We start from the raw sequence: 25,619 nt of genomic DNA on the forward strand, positions 1-25,619 counted from the left end.
TTTCTCCAGCTTCTGCTTCCACATATTCCTTGAGCTTATTAACCACTGAGAAGCTATCTTTTCTAATCCCAGGCGGGTAGGATTTTTATCTCCTACCACTGATCCTAGATTCTTTCAAAACTACAAAGTTGGTTCAATTTCTCAAGCAAATCTTTATGGGAAAGCAATGATACCTCTTCAAGTCTTTTTCAGATTAAATATCCTTTTGGTTTGTCAGTGATAATTTCTAAAAAAAAAAAATAGGGTTTAGTCTTTTATCCTTGGCTGCTCTCTTTGTCAATGTCTCCCCTTAAGGTATGGTGCCCAGGCCTGAACAGTATCCATCATACTTGGTCCAAGCAACACATAAGACGGAGCGGGGCTTTTCCTACTCCGTAGGAACAGCTGCACGGTCAGACCTCCCCACTTCACTTTCTTGAGTCCTGATTATTTTGTTACTATACATTACCCCTTCCAGCTCCGAGAAAGCCACAGATTGAAAAGGAAATAAAAACACTAACTTAAAAAGATATATGCACCCCATGCTCATTGCAGCATTATTTAGAATGGTCAAGATATGGAAACCACCTACATGTCCTTTGATGGACGAATAGCTAAAGAAAATGTGGTGTAGTCCTGACCAGCGAGTTCGGTTAATTGGAACGTCATCCTGACATGCCAAGGTTGTGGGTTCGATTCGATCTCCAGTCAAGGCACATATAAGAAGCAACCAATGGGTGCATAGATAAGAGGAACAATAAATTGATGCTTCCCTCTCTCTCTCTCAGCATGGTGACTCTAGATAATAATACTATATTGTATATTTAAAAATTGCTAAGAGAATAGTTATTAAAAGTTCTTATCACAAGAAAAAAAAATTCTACCCTGTGGTGATGGATGTTAACCAGACTTACTGTGGTGATCATTTTGATCAATATGGACAAATACTGAATCACTATGTTGTTCACCTGAAACTTACATAATGTTATGCCAATTATATCTCAATTAAGAAAGAAAGGAAGAAAGGAAGGAGAGAGAGGGAGAGAAAGAGAGAGAAAAGAAATTTGTTTCCCAGTGGTTGGGGGCAAAAATAAAAAGCATTGTAAGTCTATAAAGCTTTGTATACTAATATCTAAAACTAACAGCTATAATGAATGGTTCATAGCCCTGTCTATTCCTGAGAATTTCATGGAGACCGAACACATACAGAAGGCTAATCGGCCCAGGAAGTCAGGCCCTCTGGGAGATGGGGCCTGGTCTTATGTCGTTTTAAAAGCTCCAGGAGATCGTAGCATGCATCCAGGGTGGAACTACTAATTTCAGGAAACCGTGAACCTGATCCTCATAGCAATTCACGTGACTTTTCCCTTCACCCGTGACTCTGAATTTTCATTGAATTGAACTAGCAGAACGGAATCGGTTCACTGTAAACAACTTGAAATCATTCAAATCATTTGAAACTTGGGCCAAAGGAAAAGAGGAGTTAATTTATAAACAATTGGGACCTAACTGGAAATCAAGTTAAAAAGAACATCAGACTTAGGAGACCTGGTGTTTAACTGGCACGTTCACTTACTAGCTGCGTGATGAGCACATCATGTAACCACAATGAAGTTTCTTTGTCAATAAAATTAAGGCACTGGTCTAGAAACCTTTCAGGTGCTCTAAATTCTGGCATAATTTCAGGAAAGAACTTGCATATGGAAAATTTGAAGTTGTACCCTGCTCTGTTTTGAAAGGATATGAATTTAGCCATAGGAGCTTCAACAGGGGCAAAAATATGATTAAAATGTTCAAATTGTCCTTCAAATTTAATTTATAATACCTATTCCTGATTATAAGTGCATTACACTTAAAGGAGACCTGAGTTTAATCTTATTTGCACAGCCAGTGTTCTGTCAGTCCCCTGCCCTGTTTCAAGGCTGCAGCCCGTATTTGAAGTGGGTCTCTGGGCCCAGAAAGGAGCCTGGGATATCAGCAAGATCAAGCCAGACAGTGGAGCTCACCACTGCCCTGCTAAATCACTATGCCTCTTTTCCTCATCTGGAAAGTGGAGGTGAGTTATATCAACCTGCTCTGTGAGCAGAGCAGCTACAAAAAACTTCTAAGTTAACATTTGAAACGGTAAAGACCTTTGAAATATTAATTTTTCACTATATTGTAAGCACTTCATTCAATATTGACCATGCAACGTGTATTCATAAAAACAAAAGTTAAGATACACGCTTACCAGGAATCCTATTGAGTGTCACCCAGAAATGTTCATCTGGACTGTAGGTGTCCTTGGACCAGGACAGTAGGTCAAGTGCATGCTGGTCTTGGAGGGCGAAGTTAGCGAATTCCCTCGTGAGGGCCACATAGGCAGTGCCAAAGTAAATGGTCATGTTGTGAGGAGGCGAAGTCTTCAATTTTGTTGTTTTAAGCACGTAGGAATTTTGTGTGTGTAATATTTCTTGGTGGACGTATTTAGTCCGGCCAATGGCATGAGCTGGGGGCAGCACCCCTGGGGTAATGTTTTTCCCTTTAAATCCTTTCAGATACTGAACTATTTCCTTGTTGGTTTTCAGGGGGAAATCTTGCCCACAGGTGTTGATGGCGTACTTCCAGGGGACCTCCGAGGCCACCAGGTCTCTCAGGCAGTTCAGGTCGGCCTGGAGCCTGGAAATCCCACCGTAGACAACCGGCTCCATCTTGGAGGCCAGAAAGGCATTGGGGAAGCAGCTCAGTAGCTGCCCCACCGCATCTTTAAATTCAACGCTTGCCTTTTCATCCACGTGAATGCAGTAGACGTTTTGGGGCATGTAAATGGCCCTGAAGAGTCTCTCAAAAGTGCCAAAGTCTTTGTGGATGGTCATTGTGTAAGCCAAAGGGAACGCAGCCTCTTCCTCAGAGAGTGTTTCTGTTATATAGTGACTCTGAGCCACATATTCATAACAGGCAGATTCGCTGAAGGTAGTTTTCAGGGCATTCTCCGTTAAGTAAAAAACCTTGCCCTTAAAAACCTGATGACAGGTTTCTGCTAAGAGCGAAGCATTGGAAAGAGACGCCCTCAGGAAGCGTTTCTTCTCCCATAACTTGTTGTTGTAAACAAAGACGAAACTCAGGGCCGTGATGAGGGACACGCTGAAAAGACAGTGCTTCCAAGAGCCCATTCTCCAAAGCCAGAAAGGGGGTAAAATATCTCGAGCTCTGATCAGAGGGGAGATGTATTCAACTTACATTTTTCTCCGGAATCCAGAACCATCCTTTGCGTACGTGCAGTTCTGATCGGCTGTTTCACGCCCTTCCGATCGACCACTCCTGTCCTTTTTCCTGCTTCCATTGACCGCTGTGCTGCATCTCCACCTTTCTTTGACACATTTCTGAAGTAATTCCTTTGGATTTGCTTTGCTCAGTCTCCCACTAATCTGCAACCTGTTACTACACAAAAACAAGTTGCCTCAGGGAGGTTGCGGTTCCAATGCTTCCACCTATCTCCACAATAAAATCATTAAAAGGTGAGGTGACCATTCTGCATGTCATTGCTCCAAGACTTCAAACCCAGCCTCTCCTCTTGGCCAAAGGTTGTCCACTGTGTCAGCTCCCCAGCTCCCTGTTAATCATTGTGCTCAACTGACTGAGCTTGTTTGCTTAAACAGCACTGCCAAGTGAAAGGCGTCAGTTCCGAGCATGTGAACACCGCCTGGAGAGCTATTCTGTCAATAAATATTTAGTGCTTAAAAATAAAACTCTTAACCCTGTCTTTTTCCACACGCACCTCCATCTCCATGTTGGCTGGGCATGCTGTAAAGTGAGGCATATGACTGGCTGTTCAGTCAAATTGTTTCCAGGACTTAATTTTCTCTGCTGTTAGATAAGGCCTTTTACAAGCTTACCTCACCACCTAATTACTCCACAAAGTGACGGGGAACTCCGATGAATAAAGGCAATTAAAAAAAAAAAAAATTAACAGCCCATCATCATCCAAAAATTGTGTAGAAGATAATGCTGAATGCCAAGTGTATTTCACCCTAGCCCAGGCAGCACACAGGGGAAGCGGCCTGATGCCTGTAGAGGTGGGAGAGAGGAGCCATCTCAGTTTGGGACCATCCAGAATTAAGGAGAGAAGGTCCTTAGATTCAGATTTATGAACACTTTCGAAGGCGTTTCCTTAACCAAAAAAATGAGAATATGTAATTTTACCACCTTCATAGGTCAGTGGTGAGAATAAAAATGAGATCTCTTATGTAAAGAGTTCATAGTCATTCCCAGCAATAAACGGGACAACCAGAAAAGAGTAAACAAGAGCGTCTCCCCGCCCCACATATCAAACAAATGACACAAGTACGGCCTCTCCTTTGAAGCCTTGTTCCTACTTTACTTCCTCCTGTGTAAGCCGGTGCCAGTGAGATTATACATCTAGAATAGCGCTGATTAGTTTCCTTTGATCTGGTAGTTAGCTGTGCATACCTAAAGAAGGGGTGCATTAGCTCCGGGCTCATTATTTCTCACCTGTTTCTTGCTCCTACAATTGACTGCACATATTAGACAATCAATCTTTATTGAGCGAGTGCTCAAGTTTTCATTTCTGTTTTCCTGATCACATTTGGTGTGAGATACCAAGTATTAAAAATTTACAATCTACACTTACATCTTGTGGATATGGGTGCGTTCAACTACCTATTTTTCCCAATACACCTTTATTATAAAGACAACATAATATTACAGAGTTTATAAACACAATCTTTTTGTGTTCTGGACTCTCGTTTACCTCCTGTCCAGACACATATACATTTTGATTTTACCAAGAAGACAGGAGATATGCAAATTTGCACCATGTGTTTTGCAATTCATATCATAGCATAACTTTTTCATAATGTTACTCAGTCTTCATTGGGCAATGTCTTCACAATCATTGCTTTAGAACATAAGACTGAAGTTATTATTTGTTGCTTTTCACCATCCCAGCTGAAAGCGAATGCACTGAAGAGACAGTTGCCAACCCTGTTTTGTAAGCATCAGTGTTAGATAAGACAAGGGTCTCAAGGTCTGGGCAGTTCTAAATGTTCTTTCTTGCTAAATGTTAAAATATAGCCTAGTATTTTGCTGACGCAGCAGTAAACAGGACCACCTGACAGGAATCAACCAATAAAAATAGACAACTGCAAAGAAGAAATCAACATGTAATTGACCAAATAGTGTGTATAAGCAACCGCTAAGCCTTCCTTTGAGGAGGCAGAGTTTTGCATGTGAATCCCCTGTCTCCTTTACTTGCTGTTAAGTAAAAAAAATTCCCTTGCAATAACCACCTATTGTTTTTGAACAGAACATCCCAAGCCCCAAAACCCTTCAGTTCAGTAACATCAGGAGCAGAGGAAGTGATGGTAAGAAAGGACCCAGGGAAATTCTCCCAAACTAGGTGAGTCAGCCTTCACTTGTTTTAAGAAATAGAATCCATATTATGATTCAGGTACATAGTCTTATCTATATGACCCAAAATATAATTCAATCAACTCAAATACTTACTTACATAGCTATGTCTCATGTATCTATCTAGAATTCCTTTGAACAAATCACTTCTTCAATACTGAAGTCATATAAGGGCAATCTTTTCAGAAATGATGACTATTAAAACACTAATTTAAAAAGATATATGCATTCTCATGTTCATTGCAGCATTATTTACAATATCCAATATATGGAAGCAACTTAAGTGTCCATCAATAGACAACTAGATAAAGAAGATGTGGTACATATATACAATGGAATATTACTCGACCATAAAAAATGATAAATTACTGTTTTCAACAACATGGATGGACCTAGAAGGTATCATGCTAAGTGAAATAAGCCAGACAGAGAAAGACAAATACCATATGATTTCAATTATATGTGGAATCTAAAAAACAAACAGAAAAACAAACCAAACAGACAACCTCATAGAGACAGAGAACAAACTCATGGTTGCCAGATGGGAGGGGGTTTGTTTGAGGAACTGGGTGAAAAAGGTGAAGGGATTAAAAGTACAAATTGACAGTTACAAAATAGTCACGGGGATGTAAAGTACAGCATAAGGAATATAGTCAATAACATTGTAATAACTACGTATGGTGACTAGTAGGGCCTAGACTTACCAAGGGGATTGCCTCATGTTATACTCTAACTACTGTGCTGTATACCTGAAACTAATATAATAGTGAATGTCAATGGTAATTGAAAAGTGTTTTTAACTTAATAAAAGAAATGATTACTAAAATTTTTATTTTATTTGTAATACCCCTCTAGGTAGTCACCGCCCAAGTCAAATGAAATTTACTTTCGATGATTAAATAAAGGCGTCAATATCTAATTATATTGTCTAAACTAGCCAAATGGTTTTGATAGCTTTTTTCTCCTAACACATCCAGATAATTTTCATCAGTTCTTTCTTTTGGCTATTGCCTCATTCTTGGCACAGTTTCATCCCTTCACACATTTCATGCCTAAAAGCATCTCTAATAATTTGCCTGCTCTTTTCTGAATTTACAGGTCTCTGAATTTAGTTACAGAGTGAAGAACGTTTTCAATATAGTACTTTGCTACAGTGGAGTTAACTGTACCTCATCTGAAATGCCACAAGGGTCCTTTGATTTTGAGCTCTAGAAACATTCACAATTATTCAAAAATCATATCTTTGACAATGCTAGATGCTTATAAAATAATTAGTATCAATCTTTTTTTCTCCATCCACCCATGCTATTTGAAGTTTACTCTCATGGTGGTCACTTAGGAAACCTGAAAACTGATTTTCCTGCCCCTCTTGGCTTTCCCCAGGCCCTTCTGCAATATACCATTAATCATTCTTCTAAGTTCTGGGCTCTATGCTCTTGCATTTTTGCAAAATAATAGAAGGGGATGGTAATGAGTGACTAAAAAGAACAGTGTGATTCTTCATCCCAGCTTGACCATTAAATCAAAATAAATACCTTAAATACTAAGATAGAGGCAGTGACAAGGTAGGCTAAAATTCTGAAGAAATTAGGAACTAGTATAGACTTGTGGCTTGATCACTCAATAAATTTATGTCCCAGAGTTCAATCTATACTTGCTTATTTCTATATAATGTGTACTCTTATAAATTATCACTTCAGGATACATATTAATTTTTATTTTGTGGCAGGATAGTAAGAAGCTAGGAAAATTCCTGGGTAACTGAAATGGGGAAACTGAGATAAGAAAATTAAACAAGGTCAAACAGTTTGGTCAGATTGCAGCCATCTTGTGAATCCCAAAACCTTATCTTCCCCAACTAGGGACACTTGAGAGCAATGGTTTATATCTCTAACCAGAGAATACATAGCTTAAATCACCCTGACCTGGAAAAATAGAGAACAAAGACCCAATTAATGACATTTGTGCCAGCTAAACCCAAAGACAGATGAAGCTTGGAGGACAAATAACCAAAACCCCAAAGTATCTGGATGGTGTCACTTGAGGGAGGAATGTGGCAGGATAAATAGCTTCTAGGGCAGGAGGAAGCAAAAGGGAGGAAAAAAAGGAGGAGTTTATCTCACCCACTGAACAAAGAAGTTAGCATTCTTGGGACTTGCCAAGATAAAAATCGCCAAACATTCTCATAAACTCTGGGAAAAGCTGCAACAGTGTAAAAGAGGGATCTTAAAATCTAGTCTATCCAGCAGGGGAACCTTGAAATGTATGGGGGGGGGGAGGGTATAAAACCTTTGAACCACCACCAGGAGAGTGCTCAGACTAGCTGAGTTGCCTGCTTATACTTTATGCCAAGTGTATTCTTAATAAATTTGCTTTCTTTGCTTCAACACTGCTGTCTATCTCTCGTCTGAATTCTTTCTCATGACTGACATGACCCGAGGAAGGAGGAGTCACCTCTAACACTAAAATAACTACACTTAGAGTTTCATCTCAGCAACTGTCTGTAGAAAGGGAAGCAGAAGAAAAGTGCTTCATTTCTACAGATGTGGATAGAACCTCATTTTATTGTTGGATTCATATGATGGCCAGAGTGCTTTTTCCATACTCATTTCATCATGACATTACCTCTGGGCCCAAGTTGGGAACCAGGGGAGCCAAAGGAAACTTTCTTAGAGTTTATGAAAGTCTCATGAGTTTATAGAGAAAGAGCAGCTTGTATTAAATTGGCTCTAAGTGCACTTGAGGTTTTTTCTTTATTCCAGCTGTTTCCCTGCCTTGGCTTTCTTTTTTTCTCTTTCTTTCTCTCCCTCTTTCCTTTTTTTTCTCTCTCTCCCCCTCGCTCTCTCTTTCATGTATTTACTATTGTTAAATGAAGTACGCTGTTTTACCCTTATCATTTTTTTTTTTTTTTTTATAACCATAGGAAATAACCTGAAGCAACAGGACTTATAATAGCCAAGAAGTGTGGCAAAAAGAGCCCTGGACTATGTTTCTCAGAAAGTCTACAGTTGGACCACGGCCACTCTTGACATCTTGGAGCCCTTGAACAAGTCATTTTACCTCACACATTACAGCTTCTTCTTGCGTAAACTATAATTACTCAGGGACCTCCAACCCCCAGTGGCAGCTTTCTTCTTAGCTAGGTCACCCAACCTCTGGGTCTTGGTTTTTTAATTCTAAAACCAAGACAACATCAACCTCCTGGTGGAGCTAGGAAGATTCTAGAAATACTATGTATAATTTCAGGCCCTGCAGGAAAACCATGGGGAAGAAAAGAGTGCCAGGAGTAAATGGGGAGGGTTGTGATAGTTTAGCATAAAATATCTAGAAATAAGATAGCAGAAAAATGCACAAGAAAGCTGGTTCTTTCCAAGCCAGGCAATGGAAAACTGAGGCAAAGAGCTGAAAGATGATTAGCTCCTTGAGATTAGGTACAGTCTGTGCCCCAAAGGTACATTCTGGCTGCAAGTGCACATAAAAACTTACCTGTAAACCGAGGCTTTAAATGCTAATGGCTAAAGGAGGACCCTGAGTCCAAGGACCTCAGATGTTTTAAGTCTAACCTCTCCCTGCTCAGAAAGTCCTCAAGTTAGAGTTTTGTCTGGGTTTTAGAGTGTTCCCATTTCTTCCCGAAGCCCACAATCTATAAGGAACTCACCGATGCCTCCTGTCTGCTTGGCCAATCCACCACTGGATGGAGAAAGACTTTTATACCAGGGACATGATCAAAGGCCCAAATTGAAAAAATGGGGATAACAGAAAAGTAACTTTGTATTTGGCAAAACCTGAATTTACTTAGGAAATCTGTCTTTAATTGTGGAAGATGGATTTTTACCAGAATTGCAAAGCTACCTCATTTCTTTTTTAGAAAGTCTGAGACTTCATTTTCAGCTTTATCTATTATCAAAGGAAGTTCATACCTCACCGGAATGTTGTGGGAGTGACTAAAGTATGTTTTAAATACCAAACAGGGTCAAGTACTTTGTTAAATTCTGGAAACATTTTCCCCCTGCCTGAAGGGAATGGAAGAACATAATGCAAACCACTAAGTTAGAAATGAACATGGTCCTTTAATAAAAAATTAAAAGTTGGAACTAAGATTTATATGAATACTAATGACTTAACAAGACAAATGAAAATTCGTAGTGCCTAGTAAGTACATCACAAAATGAAACACTATACTGTATTAACATGCACTATTTTTTGAAAAACCTTTGGAAGTGAAATCTCATGTACCACAGTCAAATGATTCATTCAACAAGCATTGTTTTGTGTACTTATTGTATGCCAGGCTAGGTTCTGGAAATATAAAATATAATGTAGCCCAAATGAGTACAAACCTACAGGATCTTAAACTGGTATGGGGGATTACATAGAGGTAATGTTACAGGAAGACCAACTCCCTCCGATCTCCCTCCAGTAGTTTTCCAGCAAGTTGGCTCCTACCTACCTCTCTCAAGCGTTTCCCAGGAGCATAAAGTTGCCAGGAAGCACATCCTACAGTACTTTCCAGTACTTTCCAGTACAGTAAAGGCAGGTTAACCAAGTTGACTGCAGTGTTCAGAAAGCAGGATCACAAAAGCTGGAATGTGGAAATACAAAGTTCTGTAGCTTTTAGCTCCACCTCCAAAGGCCTGGCCTTTAGAGCCTTTGAGAATCTTATCTTGAGGTCTCAAGTGACTAAAGTCTAAGTGCCACCAATACCAGATTATCCTGAAATGTTACAAAAAGCTGCACAAGGAAATAACTGCCATTGAAGTAACTGGATTGCTCACTCGGACACTCTAATATAGGGCTCATGAGCACAATTCTCTGGAATTTCCCTGACACTACCCTGCAGGCTACCCACTCAGAGGCTGCTCTTCCCAGAAAAGGAACGTTTGGATTCCCTTCACAGACCCTTTGTGCTTCAGGTTCACCCTTAAATTTAGTTCCAGGTGGGAAATCCTGGAGTCCCAGATCCAGAGTGACCTTTAACAGACTTAGGTCTGCCTATGAGGGAAGGCAGATCCCAGGTGGAAATGCCCTGGGCTGGGTGTTAGAAGACTAGATTCTAGGCTCCATAATGCAGGTTCTGTATCTTGAGCAAGTGACTTCTCCCTGAACCTCAGGTTCCTCCTAGGGCAGGCAAACAAGAGGCCTGTGTGTTCTTCACACTCTCTTCTGGGAATGAATTATGATTCATAGTCCAGAGAACAAGCTTAAGTGCTATTGTGCATTTGGGGGAATTCAGAACTAGTCATCTTGCTGCGGGTGGAAACAGGGCTCTTCCATGGAGCTGCGAGAAAAGCATTTCAGGGACCCACACACTGGAGAAGGAGGTGCAGAGGTAAGATTTATTGAAGTAAAAGCAAAGGACTGCCCCCAGGTGCCCAATGTCTCATCCCTGACCAGGTGGCTTAGCTCTGTCTCGCTGCGGAAGAAGTGCTGGGCCTGGGGTGTCCACCAGGAGGGGCAGGATCCAGAGCTGGGATGCCATCACCCTGGCCTCAGGTAGCCCAGCATAGTCTCTGCTCCCGGCTGCACTCCAGCAGGTGCTGCACTGCCACACCCAGGCCCGCACTTGGAGCCCTGCGGCTGCTACGGAGAAAATGCGTGCAGCCCGGCCGGGCGTGGCTCAGCGGTTGAGCATCGACCTGGGATCCAGGCCATCAGGGTTCGATTCCCGGTCAGGGCACATGCCCGGTTATGGGCTTGATCAATGACTCTCTCATCATTGATGTTTCTGTCTCTCTCTCTCCCTCTCCTTTCCTCTCTCTGAAATCAATAAAGATATATATATATAAAAAAGAATGTTTAAATGTTAAAAAAAAAAAAAGATGACAACTAAAAATTAAAAAAAAGAAAGAAAATGCATGCAAACCGACGGGCAAATGCAGGAGCCCACTTATGCTACCACGAGGGGCCTTGCTTGAGCTTCGATATATGATCCTGGGCTTGGGAGAGAGCAGGCTTTCTTTCAGACTAACCAACCTCTTTCCTAATCCTTCTGGGGCTTGGGCTCGGTCTCCCACTCATCCGATCCGGCCTCTTTCCCAGGTTTCCCAGGCTGGACCTCACCTTGACGCCACCATTTGACTCTGCTGTGCTTGCCCCAACGCTTCGCCGCCTCCTCTGGTTTCCGCTGCCTGGATTCTACCAGGCAGGCGCCCAGCAGAGGAGCTGCCCCTTGACAGTGTACGCCTCACCTTGACAGCCCTTCCTCCCTGTACAGGGCATGTTCATCTACCCTTAGTGGGGATTTGGCTGTCCCCTGGGGTGTCCAAAGCTGTAACTCCCAGACTTGATCAGGTTTCGGTGTCTCCAGTTTTGTTCCCCTCTTTTTCCTTAATATCTAACTAGCTGCCTATGTTAAAAATCCAAGAGATCATCAATAATCTCTTTTTGATCCACCCCTGTGGCAGGCAAACTTCTATTTACTAAACATCTGCTCTTTCTATCATTTTTCAAGGACCCTTTGAAGCGCCCAGGGCACCTTACCTCGTCCCCAGCTCAGGAGGTCTCCTATACCCATGTTCCCTGTTCCCTGTCTCCGACTCTCTCACGTATGAGGAGTTACGATACACATGTATGTATTAAGTCTGGTTATTTTCTCTTGCTAATCTGTCTCTTGTCTTTTTTATTATTAGACCAGCCAGAAGAACCCTGAGGGTAGAGGGAAGTGTCTTCCCCCCCACACACATTTATCCAGGTTCCTCTTTCGCATAAACGGTTTGAAGCTATTTATAAAATTCAATGGAGTTTAAAAGTTTTTTGTAGGAGTAGAGCTAAGAGAACCAAAAGAGCAGCAAATCGACATTTCTTAAAACTACTTATTTCTGGAAAGACTAGAAGAAGCCCAACTGTTTTAACAGAGTGTAGGCATAAGACTGTCCAAACCTGTAGAAAATTCTTATGAGTTTATGATTTTTACGAGGTCTGATAGCAGTATCTCAACAAACTGAGAAAAATGTTTCACAGACTGACAGTTTGCAGTTTCTTTTATGCATCTGAAACTAAAGAGGGAAGATAAAATAAAGGTGGGAGAAAGCAAGGTGGGAATTGGATTATAGGATAATTAATAAGGTTATGGGCTGTCTTAAGGGTAGTAAGCTTCAGGGTTCTGAACTAGAGGTTTACTCGGGCATTTCAAAGATGTGCTAACCTAGCCCTGGCCAGTTAGTTCAGTGGTTAGAGCATCAGCCCAGGAACTGAAGGGTGTCAGGTTTGATTCCGGTCAAGGGCAGGTACCTCAGTTTCAGGCTCAATCCCCTACCCTGGTCTGGGTGGGTGCGGGGGACAATCAATTGATGTGTCTCTCTCACACCAATGCATCTCCCCCCCCCCCCCTTTCTCCCTCTCTCTCTCCCTTACAGTCTGAAAAAGCAATGGAAAAAATTTCCTCAGGTGGGCTAAAAACAAACAAAAGATGTGCTAATCTAGATGCATGAGAACAATGGACAAGGCTTGCTTAAGGCAAAGATAAACCTACTTAAAACAGTTACATGCTTGGGGCGTGACTACCCACCATGACCTGCCCGGTTAGGCATTAACTCCCCATTACAGGACTTGCAGGGTTTATTACAGAACCCCCTTTTTGTCCAGAGAGTTTTCTTTTGAGTGTTGGGATTATGAGGAATTACTGTCTTGTATACACTTTCCCTTGTTTTCTAAAATGCTCAAGAATAATTTTTCTAATTAGAAAAGAAAATGTGTAATGGCCTTGACTGGCTGTCTTTTCCCTCACCCAGCGCTGTGCTGCTTGGGTTAGGCCTGGATCTGCAATCCAAGGTCCTGGTTAGCATTCACCCTCCTCGGTGTCTTCATGGCCTGGCATTCTGTACCTTTTGCTAAAGTCTAAAAAATAGACATCAGCTGATAGGAATTTTGCTAGACAGGTAAATAAAATGCTTTATATGACTTTATGTCTTTTACCAACAAAGGAATAAAATCATTGAATATCTATATTTGTATACACCAGAGTTTTGCAAACCCTTCCAGAGCCTGAAGATGGAGGCAGGGCAGAAGACTAAGGACCGAGTCCTCTCGTTTGGAAAAGCTAGTCAAACCAGCAGCAAGAGCTGATTTTCCATTCCTTGGCGATTACTTAATTATTTCACTGTGCCCCTTAACAAAAAGCGCCCATTCAAATTGCTCCTTATGGGCAAGTTCCATTCTTTTCTCTAAATATCCTACTCTTTTCTTCTACTGACTCACCCAATCTGCTGTTGTCTATAATTAATAATAGAGCATCTAAGCTCCGTACCCACCCTGGAGAAAACTGGCAACTCATATAGACAAGGAAAAGTGGTTAATAGACATTTAAAAAATATTCACTATCTTAAAGAAAAGAGAACATAATCACTCTCAATGCTATAGTCAGCTGTCTGCTTTGTAAAGGACCCATCCCAACATTCAGCCCCTTTAGAGTTACCAGTGTATTAGGTACTATTATGCAGAAGCAGTTTAGCTATTTGCATTCAGTAATATTGTTAGGTGGTCAGTAGTATTGTTAGGAGAAGATCAGAGAAATGATATTGTCCCACACCACCTTCTTTCCGCTGTTCCCCGTTGGCGTGAGGCCGAAAGGAGGCTTGAGATGATACTGGGTAATATCTAAGAAAGGCTAGGAGGGGGGGACAGTCAGTTCCTTGATTGGGCTGCCAAATATGTTCTCCTACTGTAGTGTTTCTCTTTGACCACCCAGCAAATCAGTGGCTTGCTGGTCTTGAAGAACAAAGTTGGCAAATTTTCTTGTAAGGGCCACATAGGCGGAGCCAAAGTAAAGGGTCAGCTTACGGAGGGGAGGCGAGTTTCTCATCCAAGTCCACAGCTAGAAGGAAAACCAGCGGGATCTCTGCTCCAAGTGCACGCATTAGGCCCTTCTGGTGATAGGAGGGGGCAGCACCCCGGAGTTATATTTTCCCCTTTAAGTCCTTTCAGACACAGGACTATTTCTTGGCTGGTTTTCAGGAGGGAAGCTTGCCCACAGGCGTTAGAGGGACTTCCATGGAGCTTGGGACGCTGCGAGGTCTCTCAGGTAGTTCAGGTCAGCCTGGAGCCTGGAAATGCCGGCATAGACCACAGGCTCCCTTCTAGAAGCTGGAAAGACACTTGCAAAGCCGCTCAGTAGCCCTCCCGCTGCGTCTCTGGAAGCCAAGGTGGCTTTCTCATCCGCATGAACACAGTGGACATTGTGAGGCCTGTAAACAGCCCTGAAAAGCCTTTCTAATGGATTGAGGTCTTTGTGGGTGACCATGACATATGCCAAAGGGAAGTCAGCTTCACTTTTAGACAGAGGTTTCATTAAGCAGCAATCCTGGATCAAGTGTTGTTGGCCAGTTATGTTTCTCAAAGGTGTCATCGGTATATTTTCATCCAAGAAGATTTTCTTTCCTGTCACAGCCATGTCACACACTTCTACAAGGACTGGGGAGTTTGAGATTTTTCTCACTTGCCACTATTTCTGCAGGACTAAATTATTGGTCTACAGGAACAAAAGAGGTAAAAAAAAACCCAAGAAACCCACTGTGAGTCCTATAGTAAACCTGAACAGCCAACTCAGCTTCTTGTTTCTGTATCATCCCTTTTATTTGTCACTTGCAGGACTTCATACCATTGCTGAAGTCAGTGCATCCCCAGCCTGTTGAGAAATCTCCTCCAACTTCTTATTTTGAGCAAGAGAAATATTGCCTCTCATTTACAGGGCAGGGGTCAACCACAAGCCTGCATTTCTCTTATTTACATTGAAGGGATTGAGTGGATGTGAGAACGTGGGCCACTGGGGCAAGAGCAGTGGGTACGTCTGTCCAGGTCAATCTCAAATTAAGACCCTGGCAGATGGGCCACAGCTACCAACTCAGGCTGCTCTTGCCATGTGAGGTGAGGATAGAGTGTGTCTCCGTCTTGCGGCCCTTTCCCCCTGAGTCGGCCGCCATCACAATCACTTGATGTCACCTTTGAACACATGGGATGATATATTTCTTCCACTTTGGGCAGTCTCAGTTGTCACGAGGCAGGTCTCCATCGTCAGCTGCATCAACAGCATCCGGAATTGCTCAATAGTAGTGTTTCTCTTTATCTAAAAACAAAAACCAAGAGCTCATAGAACCTCATAGATGGAGAACACTGAATATGAACTATAACTAACACGCTGCCTTGCTCTTGCCTCTGTTATGTCACTGGCGGCCTGTGAGGGGAGCCCTGACATTACATGCACTTTGCATGTGAAATCGAAGCCCGCGTGTGGGCCGACTTGCCTGAGAGCCAGTAATGAGTTAACGAGAGCATCGGGCCTTGATCCTAACTCTTCTGATTTCACAGGCCTTCTACCTGGAATATTCTCTCCCCACACCTTTTTTTTTCTTTTAATCCTCCCAAAGGATATTTTTTCCATTGCTTTTCAGAGAGAGTGGAAAGGAGGGAGGGGGGTGGGGGGGGAAAGAGAGAGAGAGAAAGATCGACGTGAGAGAGACACGATGACTGGTTGCCTCCCACACATGGCTTGACTGGGGGCGGGGACCACAACCCAGGCAGGTGCCCTTGACCAGGAATCGAACCCTCAACCCTTGGGTGCTCTGGCTGACGCTCTAACCGCTGAGCACAGCAGCCTGGGCCACCCCTTTTCTTGATAAGTTCCTCTCATCGACATCCATCACGTCCCTATGCGACATCGCTTTCCTGGTGTCCCCTCCCTTCCCTCCCAAGCCTGGGTTAGGAGCCCTTCCACTTGCCCTGATAGGACCTTGTGCCCTTCTAATGGTTCGTTTGCTCTCTTTGCCACTAGCCCATGGAGGACTATTTCTGTCTCCTGACCCCTGTGTTTTTAGCACCTGGCTAAGGTGGATTAAGTCGCTGCTACTCCTCCCTCTACACTAGGGGTCAGCAAAACTATGGTGGAGAGTGGGGAAGGGGGGTCGGGGTGCCCAATCGGGCCGCCACATGTTTTTGTACAGCCTGTGAGCTAAGAATGATTTTGCATTTTCAAATGGCTGAAAGAAAAAGCCAAAGAAGAAAAATATTTTGTGACATGTAAAAATTACGTGAAATTCAAATTCACTGTCCATGAATAGCAGCCACACTCATTTGTGTACGAATTAGCGATGGCTGCTTTCACAGTGCAGCCGCAGAGCTGGCTGGTTGCAACAGAAACCATCTGGCTGCCAAAGCCTAAAACATTTGCTATCTAACCCTTGACAGAAAAGGTTTGCTGTAATTACTGATGCTTTTGCTAACCATATGTTTCTGCTACATCAAGATGACTGTTTTGGACTTGACACTGTTTTACAACTTTTCCTTTATTTTCTAGATTTTCTTGTGACATCATATTTAGTAGCATGGCATGGGCTTTAAAGAGAGACTTGTGTGGGTTTGGTTCCTGGTTTTGCTGGTTCTTAGCTGTGTGGCCTGGGCAAGTTGCTCTGCCTTTCTGTTTCAGTTTCATTGTCTGTAAAATAAAGATAATACCAATATAAATGCTAGCTATTATTTTTTAAAATTTATTGTTTGTTTTTGTGTTTTTTTTTAGAGAGGGAGAAAGAGGAAGGTGCATTCATTGATTGCTTCTTGTATGTGCCTTGACCAAAGATGGAACCTGCATCCTTGTTGCATTGGGATGACGCTCTAACCAACTGAGCTACCCAGCCTGGGCCAAGGCTAGCTACTGTTGTGACCTGCATATGGTCACTTTTGAATTTACCTGCACGTTAATGAACTGGAAATTCAGCACTGCATTTAGTCTGACCACGATCCCCCAAACTTTGGCAAGATGTGGTGCTGCCACATAGTGGCCTAGTACAGTGTAGCTTGACATCTTTCCTTTTAGGCGGTTGAAAATCTTGCGGATGAGAGGTAGGGAGAATATTTATGGCGTTATGGGAGTATTTTATTTCCAACTAGACTGGGAACAACTTGAAAGGAAGAACCTTCTAAAAAGTAAGGAGTGCTCAACATGGCATTTGAGGGGCACTAAAAAAGTCACCGCTCCCGAGATCTCAACCCCACCACCAGCCAAGTTTTCCACAATGACATTAAAAAGGCCTCATAAGGAGGCAAATTGAGTTATTTGAGAAAGATGACAGTGTCTTATCAAGCTATTAGCAACTAATGACGCTCAATAGAAGTTCTGAAAAAATGGGGCAAGAACAGGTTGGATTAGATGGGAAAAAAGCAAGTGAGGTCTGGAATATGGGGTGCTATTGGGGATCCTTTGGAATGTGCGGCGTGGAGGCAGCCAGGAGAGGATACGAAGGCAGTAAGATGCATCTGGGCCGTGTACCATCACATATCATTCAGTTTCAAAATTAGAGATACTCTTAAAAATCAAAAAGTTCCCCATGTCCTAGGCATACTCCCATCAAAATTAAGTAGTTTCATTTTAATGCTTTTCGTATACTTTGAATATCAAATTTTAAATTCTCACTATTTTTTCTCTAGAAAAGTTAAATGGCTATATAAGAGGACAGTCCGTGGATAGAACCAGAAAGAAGCTGAAAGTTCACCTTGTCCCATGCTGTCATTTACCGGAGAAAGCAAAGTGGAAGGTGCCTTGCCCAACATCGCACAGCTACTGGGCACCGGACCTGGTCACTCCTGGTGCCCTGCAAGATGCTGGTTCCAAAAAGGTTTTCTACCTTCGTCTGATAGAGAGGAGTTCAGGAAACAAAGACTTACAGGCCCTTCTCGAAGCCCAACTCACTCTTCAACTGAAGGACAAATTAAACAAAGGGTGAGATGACCATAACTTCATGAGATTTGTTCTTATAATCAGTTTCTACCCTCAGGAACCTAAGCTAAAGATAATATTTGTGTTTTTCAAAGAGGCTGGTAAAATATTTGCACTTTGAAGCACAGCATGATAACACTGATTTGGGCCAGTCTTATCAAAATTAGGTAAATAGATCCAAAGTAAAACAAACATGATTTGGGAACCTTTGTGGTGAAAGTCAACAGTTATATTCAGACTAATAACATTTATATTTATGAATGTTCTCTATATTCTTAGCTCTTTTCTATAATAGATTATTTCTCATAAAAACAAGAGTTCACCCAATACATCAGTTTATTTCCAAGCACTTACTCAATGTCTCTAGCATGAGGTCCCATTGCAGACTCTTCACCCCTCTTCCCGCCCACCTCCCCACCCTGGCCTTCCCTGTTTGACATTCTTGCATTTCTGTAAAATTAACTGGAGTGGAAGAGTAGCTTTCACTCAGGTGCACTCACTGCCACAGGGAAATTTGGCCCAGCCTGCTTTACTAGTCCCCACTACTGAAATCTGAAACCTGGTAGAGTTCAAATTCTACCCCTAATCACTGGCAATCAAGACTTGTTAAAGCATTTGTTTTTATTGTGGTAAAAAGCTCATAACGTAAAATTTACCATTTTGACCATCTTTAAGTGTATAAGTGTACAGTACTGAAGTGCTAACCCTACGTATATTGTTGTGCAACGGAGCTCCACAACTTTCCCACCTTGCAAACTGAAACTTTATACCCATTGAAGAATGCCCACGCCCCCTGGCCCACCCGCCGCATTCCTGGTAACCACAGTCTACTGTTCTTTCTACGAGTCTGACTACTGTGGATGCTTCATATAAGTGAATCCCTTTGTGGCTGACTGATTTCCCCCAGCATCACGTTCACTGAAGCATTTTTGACATGCACTGATCTATCCAACAAATGTGAGCTGAGGGCCTCGTAGGGCTAGCATTCTCAGGAAATCCATTTGTAAAACAATAACAATAGCAGTTTGGATTTGTGAGTGTTTTCACATCTATTATTTCATTACCATTTAAAGCAGGGCTTCTCAGCCTCAGCACTGGTGACATTTTGGACCAGATGATACTTTGCTGTGGCGGCTGGCCTGTGGGCTGCAGGATGCTTGCAGCATCCCTGCCTCTGCCCACTAGATACCAGTAACACCCCCCCAGTTATGGCATCCAAAACTGTCTTCAGACATTGCCAAATGTCTCCTATGGGACAACCTTGGACCAATAAGCTAACTTCTAAAAGCAGTAAAAGAAAGCTAACTCGCTGCACTCTGTGAGGCTTTGTGTAATACCTAGTAAGTATTGTATGAAGCTACACAGCAGGCAATTAAATAAGAGTTCTTATTATTTAATAATAATATACAAAAGATATAAAATTCATTAGCTAAATAATAATTGTGACTCATTAATGTGACATTAGTTGACAGAGGTTCACTGGATGTGAATTATAATATTTTTATTCTAAATCTGTCTCCCCCTCTAAGTCGCTATGTGATGTTGGCAAAACCACTGAGTCTTTCTCCCTGGGTCTCAGTTTCACCAACTGTGAAGGAGAATGAAATAAACTTGCCCTGTGTACTTTATGAGGCTATAATGAGATTAAAATTATATAATGAAAGGAAGGTACTTTGAAAGTATAAGCTCCTTTCAAATGCAAGTCATTGTTTTATATGATATACATTTTGCAGTATTTTTAATGAGATATAATTCATATACCATACAATTCACCCATTTGAAATGTACACTTCAGTGGTTCTTACTATATTCACAAGGTTATGAGACCATCAGCATTCTCCCATTCCATAATAGTTTTATAATCCCCCAGAGGAACCATATAGTCATTAGCAGTCATTGCCCTAGCCTTCCTCCCTCCCCAGACCCTGGCAACCACTAATCTACTTTCTGATTCTATAAATGTGCTTATTCTATACATTTCTGTACACTTTAATGCGTGAAATTTTATAATCACTCATGCAAGGATATTTGGCTCTATTTACTGAATGCCTTCCCTTTACAAGGATTGAGCTTGACATGGGCTAAATGCTTGGGATACAGGAATGAGAGACAGACTTGTTTCTTGCCACACACAGACACACCCTCCCACATACACAGAAAAGAAGACCGGAAAATGTTCCCTGCAATGTTCCCAGGGGTTATCTCTGTGTTGCAGGGTGATGGATTGTGTTTGTTACTTTCACGGCATTCTAGAATATCCATTGCTTTTATTTGTGGGGATATATATTTTTAAGTCTCATTTTTAAGATCTAAATCCTAGAACCCAGAAATGTCAAAGTGGAAGCCACCTGGGCTTCAGGTGTATGGCAGTGCCCTGAGTGTGGGCATCCTGAGAAAGAACAGTGTTTCAAAACTGCTGAAGAACTGAAATTCCTAAGAGGAATAGCCAGAGACTTCTAGGTTTCATACATTAGTGACAAGAAAAATAAATCGTATCTGGTGTTTTTATTAAGTTATTTTCTATGTTCTGGATAATTTGATTGAGAAGAATGAAGTTAAGAGATTAGTTAGGAAATTAAGCATTGTCTTTCTTTCTACATATCCTTTCCAAAGACAGGAAAGACTGGTGAGGGAAGAAGCAATCATTTCCTCCTACTTCCTCCATCTGCCCTCTCCTTGATGGCTGCCGAGGGAAGAGGCACACAGGCCACCACCACATTTAGTATCCTTCCTGGGCCAGATGCTTATGCAGTGGAACTGTAGATTAATTAATTAAAACAATTCTCAGGATTGGTGTTCTGCTTTATTTTATTTTACTATCTTGTAGTTCAGGTTTAAATGTCTACTAGTTATTGATCAACTTTTATTATCGATTTACTCCGCAAAAAAAGGGTGATTTGAAAAATACTAATTTCTCACCCCTCAATGACTACAATTCTAACCAGCCCATTAAAGGTTCTGATACAGCATGCAGTAAAGAAACCCGTGGGCTTTATTTAATCCACTATTGTCCAAACTCATCTTTTTAGCGTTTAATTTTTTGTCTTATTATGATGCAATACACCTAACATTTATGTGTACAATTCAGTGGCATTAAGCACACTTGTAATGTGCAGCCATTATAACTATTTTCAGAACTTTGTCATCAGCCCAAGCAGAAGTTCTGTAGATTAAACAATATCTCTCCATTCTCCACCCTCCCCACATCCCCTGATAACCTCTCTGATACTTCCTGTCTCTAGGGATTTGCCCCTTCTGGGTACCTCATATGGAGACAACCGTGTACTTGCCCTTTCGTGTCTGGTTTACCTCACTCAGCATAATCTTTTCAAAGCTCATCCATGTTGTTACATTGCCAGAATTCCATTCTGCCTTACGACTGAATAACACTCCATTGTGTGTATATTACACATTTGTCTCCATTCTGTTAATGGATATGCAGGTTGTTTCAATGTTTTGGCTTTTGTGAACAATGCTGCTGTGAACACTGGGGCCGAGTTCGAGACCTGCTTTCCATTCTTTGGGTGTATGCCTAGGATTGGACTTGCTGGGTCATCTGGTAATTCTATATTTGACTTCTTAAAAATTCTCACTAGCAATGCACCAACATCTCCACATTCTCACCAACACTTGTTTTGTTTTGTTTTTTATAATAGCCATCCTAAGGGGGGGGGGTGTCGACTCATCTTTGCACAGAATGCTTTCTTTATACAAGCCCTATCAGTAACCCAAGGAACTAGCTAGTGTTCCATGGAAGGAACTAGTTAGTGCTCCATGGAAGGAACTAGTTAGTGTTCCATGGAAGGAACTAGTTAGTGTTTCGTGGAAGGTACTTGGGCAATGCTGGTTGGCCCACTCAGCAGGTGTGATATATTACTTTTCTGCAGAGGAAATGGGTATAGCCGGAAAATGTCAGATACACTTGTTTTGTAAAGAAGACTCCATATGGGTTTTTACTCAGTTCTGTCAGGGTAATTGAGACCACCAATATACTCAATATCTTGCTTCTTATTTTTTATATTACTTGTTGTTTTTAAAAATATGTTCTAGACTAGTCTTTCTTCATGATGTAGCCCCGTCTAGCATGAAGGGCAGAGGTCACACAGGTGCAGATGCATGTATGTGTACACATGTGTTCACTCTTTTAGAGAACAGATATTGGGCTAATAGTTGGGCCAGGCTTGGAGAGTGACATGTATAAATCAGAAGATCCTGCACGCAAACAATTTAAGTAAGTAGAGAGGCCTGTGGACTAGAAGGAAATGAAACCATTGTCCTTGGAAGGAACTCCTGAGTCATTTACAACATGTCCTGGAGAAGAAGGCTGTTGTTTTTGGTTGCCCTCCAACCATGTAGCTCTGTGAGGTTACATTTCACAGTAGTCTTCTCTTCTCATGCTACTAAGATACCGAAGTTCAGAATAAAGGAATATTCTAGTGTAAATCATATCAGAAATAATTCAAATAAGTTATTAAACCACAATGAAAGCTCTATTAGATAACAATTCAGCAATCAAGGCGCACTTACACTTTATCATGATCATTGGCAACAGGCTTCAAACTTAGGACACCAGGCAGCACAGGACAGCGGGCCCTGAGACGGGAAGCCCCCGAAGTGAGCCTGCAGTTGATCCTGCTCGCTCAGCAGGGAGCTTCCCGCCAGGAACAGCCAGGGGGAGCCCAGGGGGAGCCTGGCCCCCTCCTGGAGCTGAGCAGGCAGATTCGGGAGCTCAAAAGGTCAAGAAGCTGAGGTTCCCTGGAGACAGGACTGAAAAGGAGAAAGGACAGAGAGAGAGAACTCCAGACACATGCACAGGGTCCCACTCAAGTCTCGAGCTGAATACTGATCAGGAAAAACATGTAAGGAAACTGTCAATGCCCAGGAAAGAACAGCCTGGAAGGACTGAAGGATTTAAGCCTACTCAGGGCTGGGAATGGTTTGCTGCTACCAGCCAGAGTGAAGAGCCTTGTCACTGACCACCAGGTAGAGTATGAGAAAGGGGCTTCCTCATTAATCCAGCGAAATTAGAGCTAGACCAAAGGCTGCCACAAAATCAGTAAGGATTTGTAAGGATTGTTCAAGTAAGGCTTGATCAACTGACGTTGAAAGAACACCCGACACGACCAGAATTCATATTCTACTCATGTGCGCCCAGATCATTTAACCAAAATAGACCATGCTCTGGGCCATAAAATAAGTCTCAGTAGATAAAACAGGATTTAAGTCACATGACAAATGTTCTCTGAGCACATTGAATTAAGTTGGAAATCAATAACAGGAAGATATTTGGAAAGCCCCAAACATTTGGAATTCACCAGAAAGAAATGGGACTCTGGAAAAAAAAAAAACAATAAAAATATCCAAAAATATTTGGAATTTAATAGCATACTTCTAAATAACGCATAGTCTAAAAGAAAAATCAAAAGGGAAATTAGAAAGTACTTTGAACTTAATGAAAATATAACAAATGTTTATGGGATTCAGCTAAAGAAGTGCTTAGAGAAAGATTTATAGCACAAAACACTTACATGAAAGGAAAAAGGTCTCTAATCAATGTTTTCAACTTTAATAACCTAAGGGGGAAAAAAGTCATATGAAACCCAAAACATGCAAAATAAAGGTAAGGGCAGAAACCAATAGAGTAGAAAACAGAAAAAAAGAGAGAAAATCAGTGAAGTCAGGGACTTGTTCTTAAAATGGATCAGTAAACTTGATAACCCTGCACAAAAGATTCAAACAATTTACCAAGAAGGTATATGAAAGGTAAATAAGTGCACTAGAGGGTTTTCAAGCTCATTGCAAATTAAAAATTAAACCACAAGTTCAAATCACAATGAGGTATCAGAATACTCCCACTAAAATAGCTACAAATAAAATGACTGGTCGCACCAAGTGCTGGTGAGGACATGAATTGATGGGACTTCCACACACATCATTCCATCCAAGGCACAGTAGAGTCCCATTATTTGAGGACCTTATTTCTATAAAGTCATCACGAACTCTGAATTAGCTAATACTGAACCATTGTTACTAGGGAAAATAAATAAATATATATATATTATTACAAAAATATAAGGAAAGGTATATGAGATATATGTGTATGCATGATATACGAGAACATATGTGTATATATATATATACCAATCCCATGAATTACAATCTTAAATCCTAAAAATAACTTATCCTGGTAGATTCAATTTTCTTTATTTTACAAAAGAGAGAACGATGTTCAGAGGTGTTGAGTGAGTGAGGCTGCCACACCAACAGGTGCCTGAGGGGGACTTCACACCCTCCCCCACCGGCCCGAGCCCCAGCTTTTGCACTGCCCTGCGCCGCCCCACCGTCCCCACGGTCAGGCCACCTCTGTGCGAGCAGGAACGAGGGCCGGAGCTTCCACCTCAGCTGGGACCGCGCAAGTCCTGAGGCTCACATTTTTGGCAACTGTGCAAGCAAATGACCGCAAGTATTGATGTTGGGGTTACAATTTTAGGAAGTAGACAAATTTGCAAATACAGAATCAGTGAATGATAAAGATCGACTGCACTGACTCAAGAGAAGTGGAAGCATGTGCACCAGTAGTCCTGTGCAGGGCCATTCAGGGCATCTTTATTTGGGATAGCAAAAACCCTGGAAATAATATAAAGGTCCCTCAACAGGAGAATGGATTAAAAAACTGTAGAGTAGCCATGCAGTGGAATACTTCTCAGAATAAAGGGAATGAACTATTGATACATGCAGCCACATGGAGGAACCTCAAAATATTTATGCTGAAAAAAGCCATACTGAATATATATATATATATATATATATATATATACTTACTATATGATTCCAATAATATAAAAATCTAGAAAACACAGACTAATCTATAGTGACAGAAAGAAGATCTGTGGTTTCCTGGGCCTGGGAGGTTCAGAGGGGAGGGATTACAAAGAGGCACAAGGAAACTTTGGGGTCTGATGGATACGTTTAGTATTTTGATTGTGGTGATGATTTTACGGATATATTAATATGTAAAAATTTGTCAATTGTACGCTATTGTATCTCAATGATATACCTCAATAATGCTGAGGGAGAACCTAACAGAAAAATCATTAGATATAGTAATCCATAGAATGGTTAGATATAAAAATAATTCATACTGCATGTTTCTTCTGATTCCCAAGATATGAAAGTATTAAATGGCATGGAATATTTGTAAGGTACCGGGCACTGCTCTATGCCCTTCACATACACCAAACCATCTAAAACTCACAATAACCCCATGAGAGGGATACTAGTATTATCTCCCTTTTACCCAACAAAAAGCCGAGGCGCCGAGAGGTTAAGTAACTGCCACACAGGGTGAAGGGGAACCAGTTCTCAAGCAGGCAGTTTGGCGCCAGGATCTGTGCTCTTAGCAGCTATGCTCTGTCATTTTCACCTTGAAGGAAGGCAAAACGTTGTGGCCAGCCGTCTGAATCATTGGTCCCCAGGCCAAAGCTCTAACCACTGGGCAAAGCCAACCAGGGATGATTTAGAAATTAAA

At 41.7% G+C, this 25,619-nt stretch overlaps 1 protein-coding gene across 1 annotated transcript in view; it reads right to left on the minus strand.

Annotated features, from left to right (window-relative positions):
- GCNT2 (glucosaminyl (N-acetyl) transferase 2 (I blood group)) overlaps positions 1–3,599 on the minus strand; it is an 87,148-nt gene extending 83,549 nt beyond the window's left edge. Inside the window, exon 1 of the mRNA XM_081144721.1 lies at positions 2,210–3,599. Coding sequence (XP_081000847.1) covers positions 2,210–3,131 — 922 coding nt within the window. The 5' untranslated portion in view covers positions 3,132–3,599. The remainder of the gene's footprint in view (positions 1–2,209) is intronic.
- Positions 3,600–25,619: the final 22,020 nt, after the last annotated feature.

Source organism: Miniopterus schreibersii, assembly GCF_964146895.1.
Source record: "Miniopterus schreibersii genome assembly, chromosome: 8".
NCBI classification, from domain to species: Eukaryota; Metazoa; Chordata; class Mammalia; order Chiroptera; family Miniopteridae; genus Miniopterus; species Miniopterus schreibersii.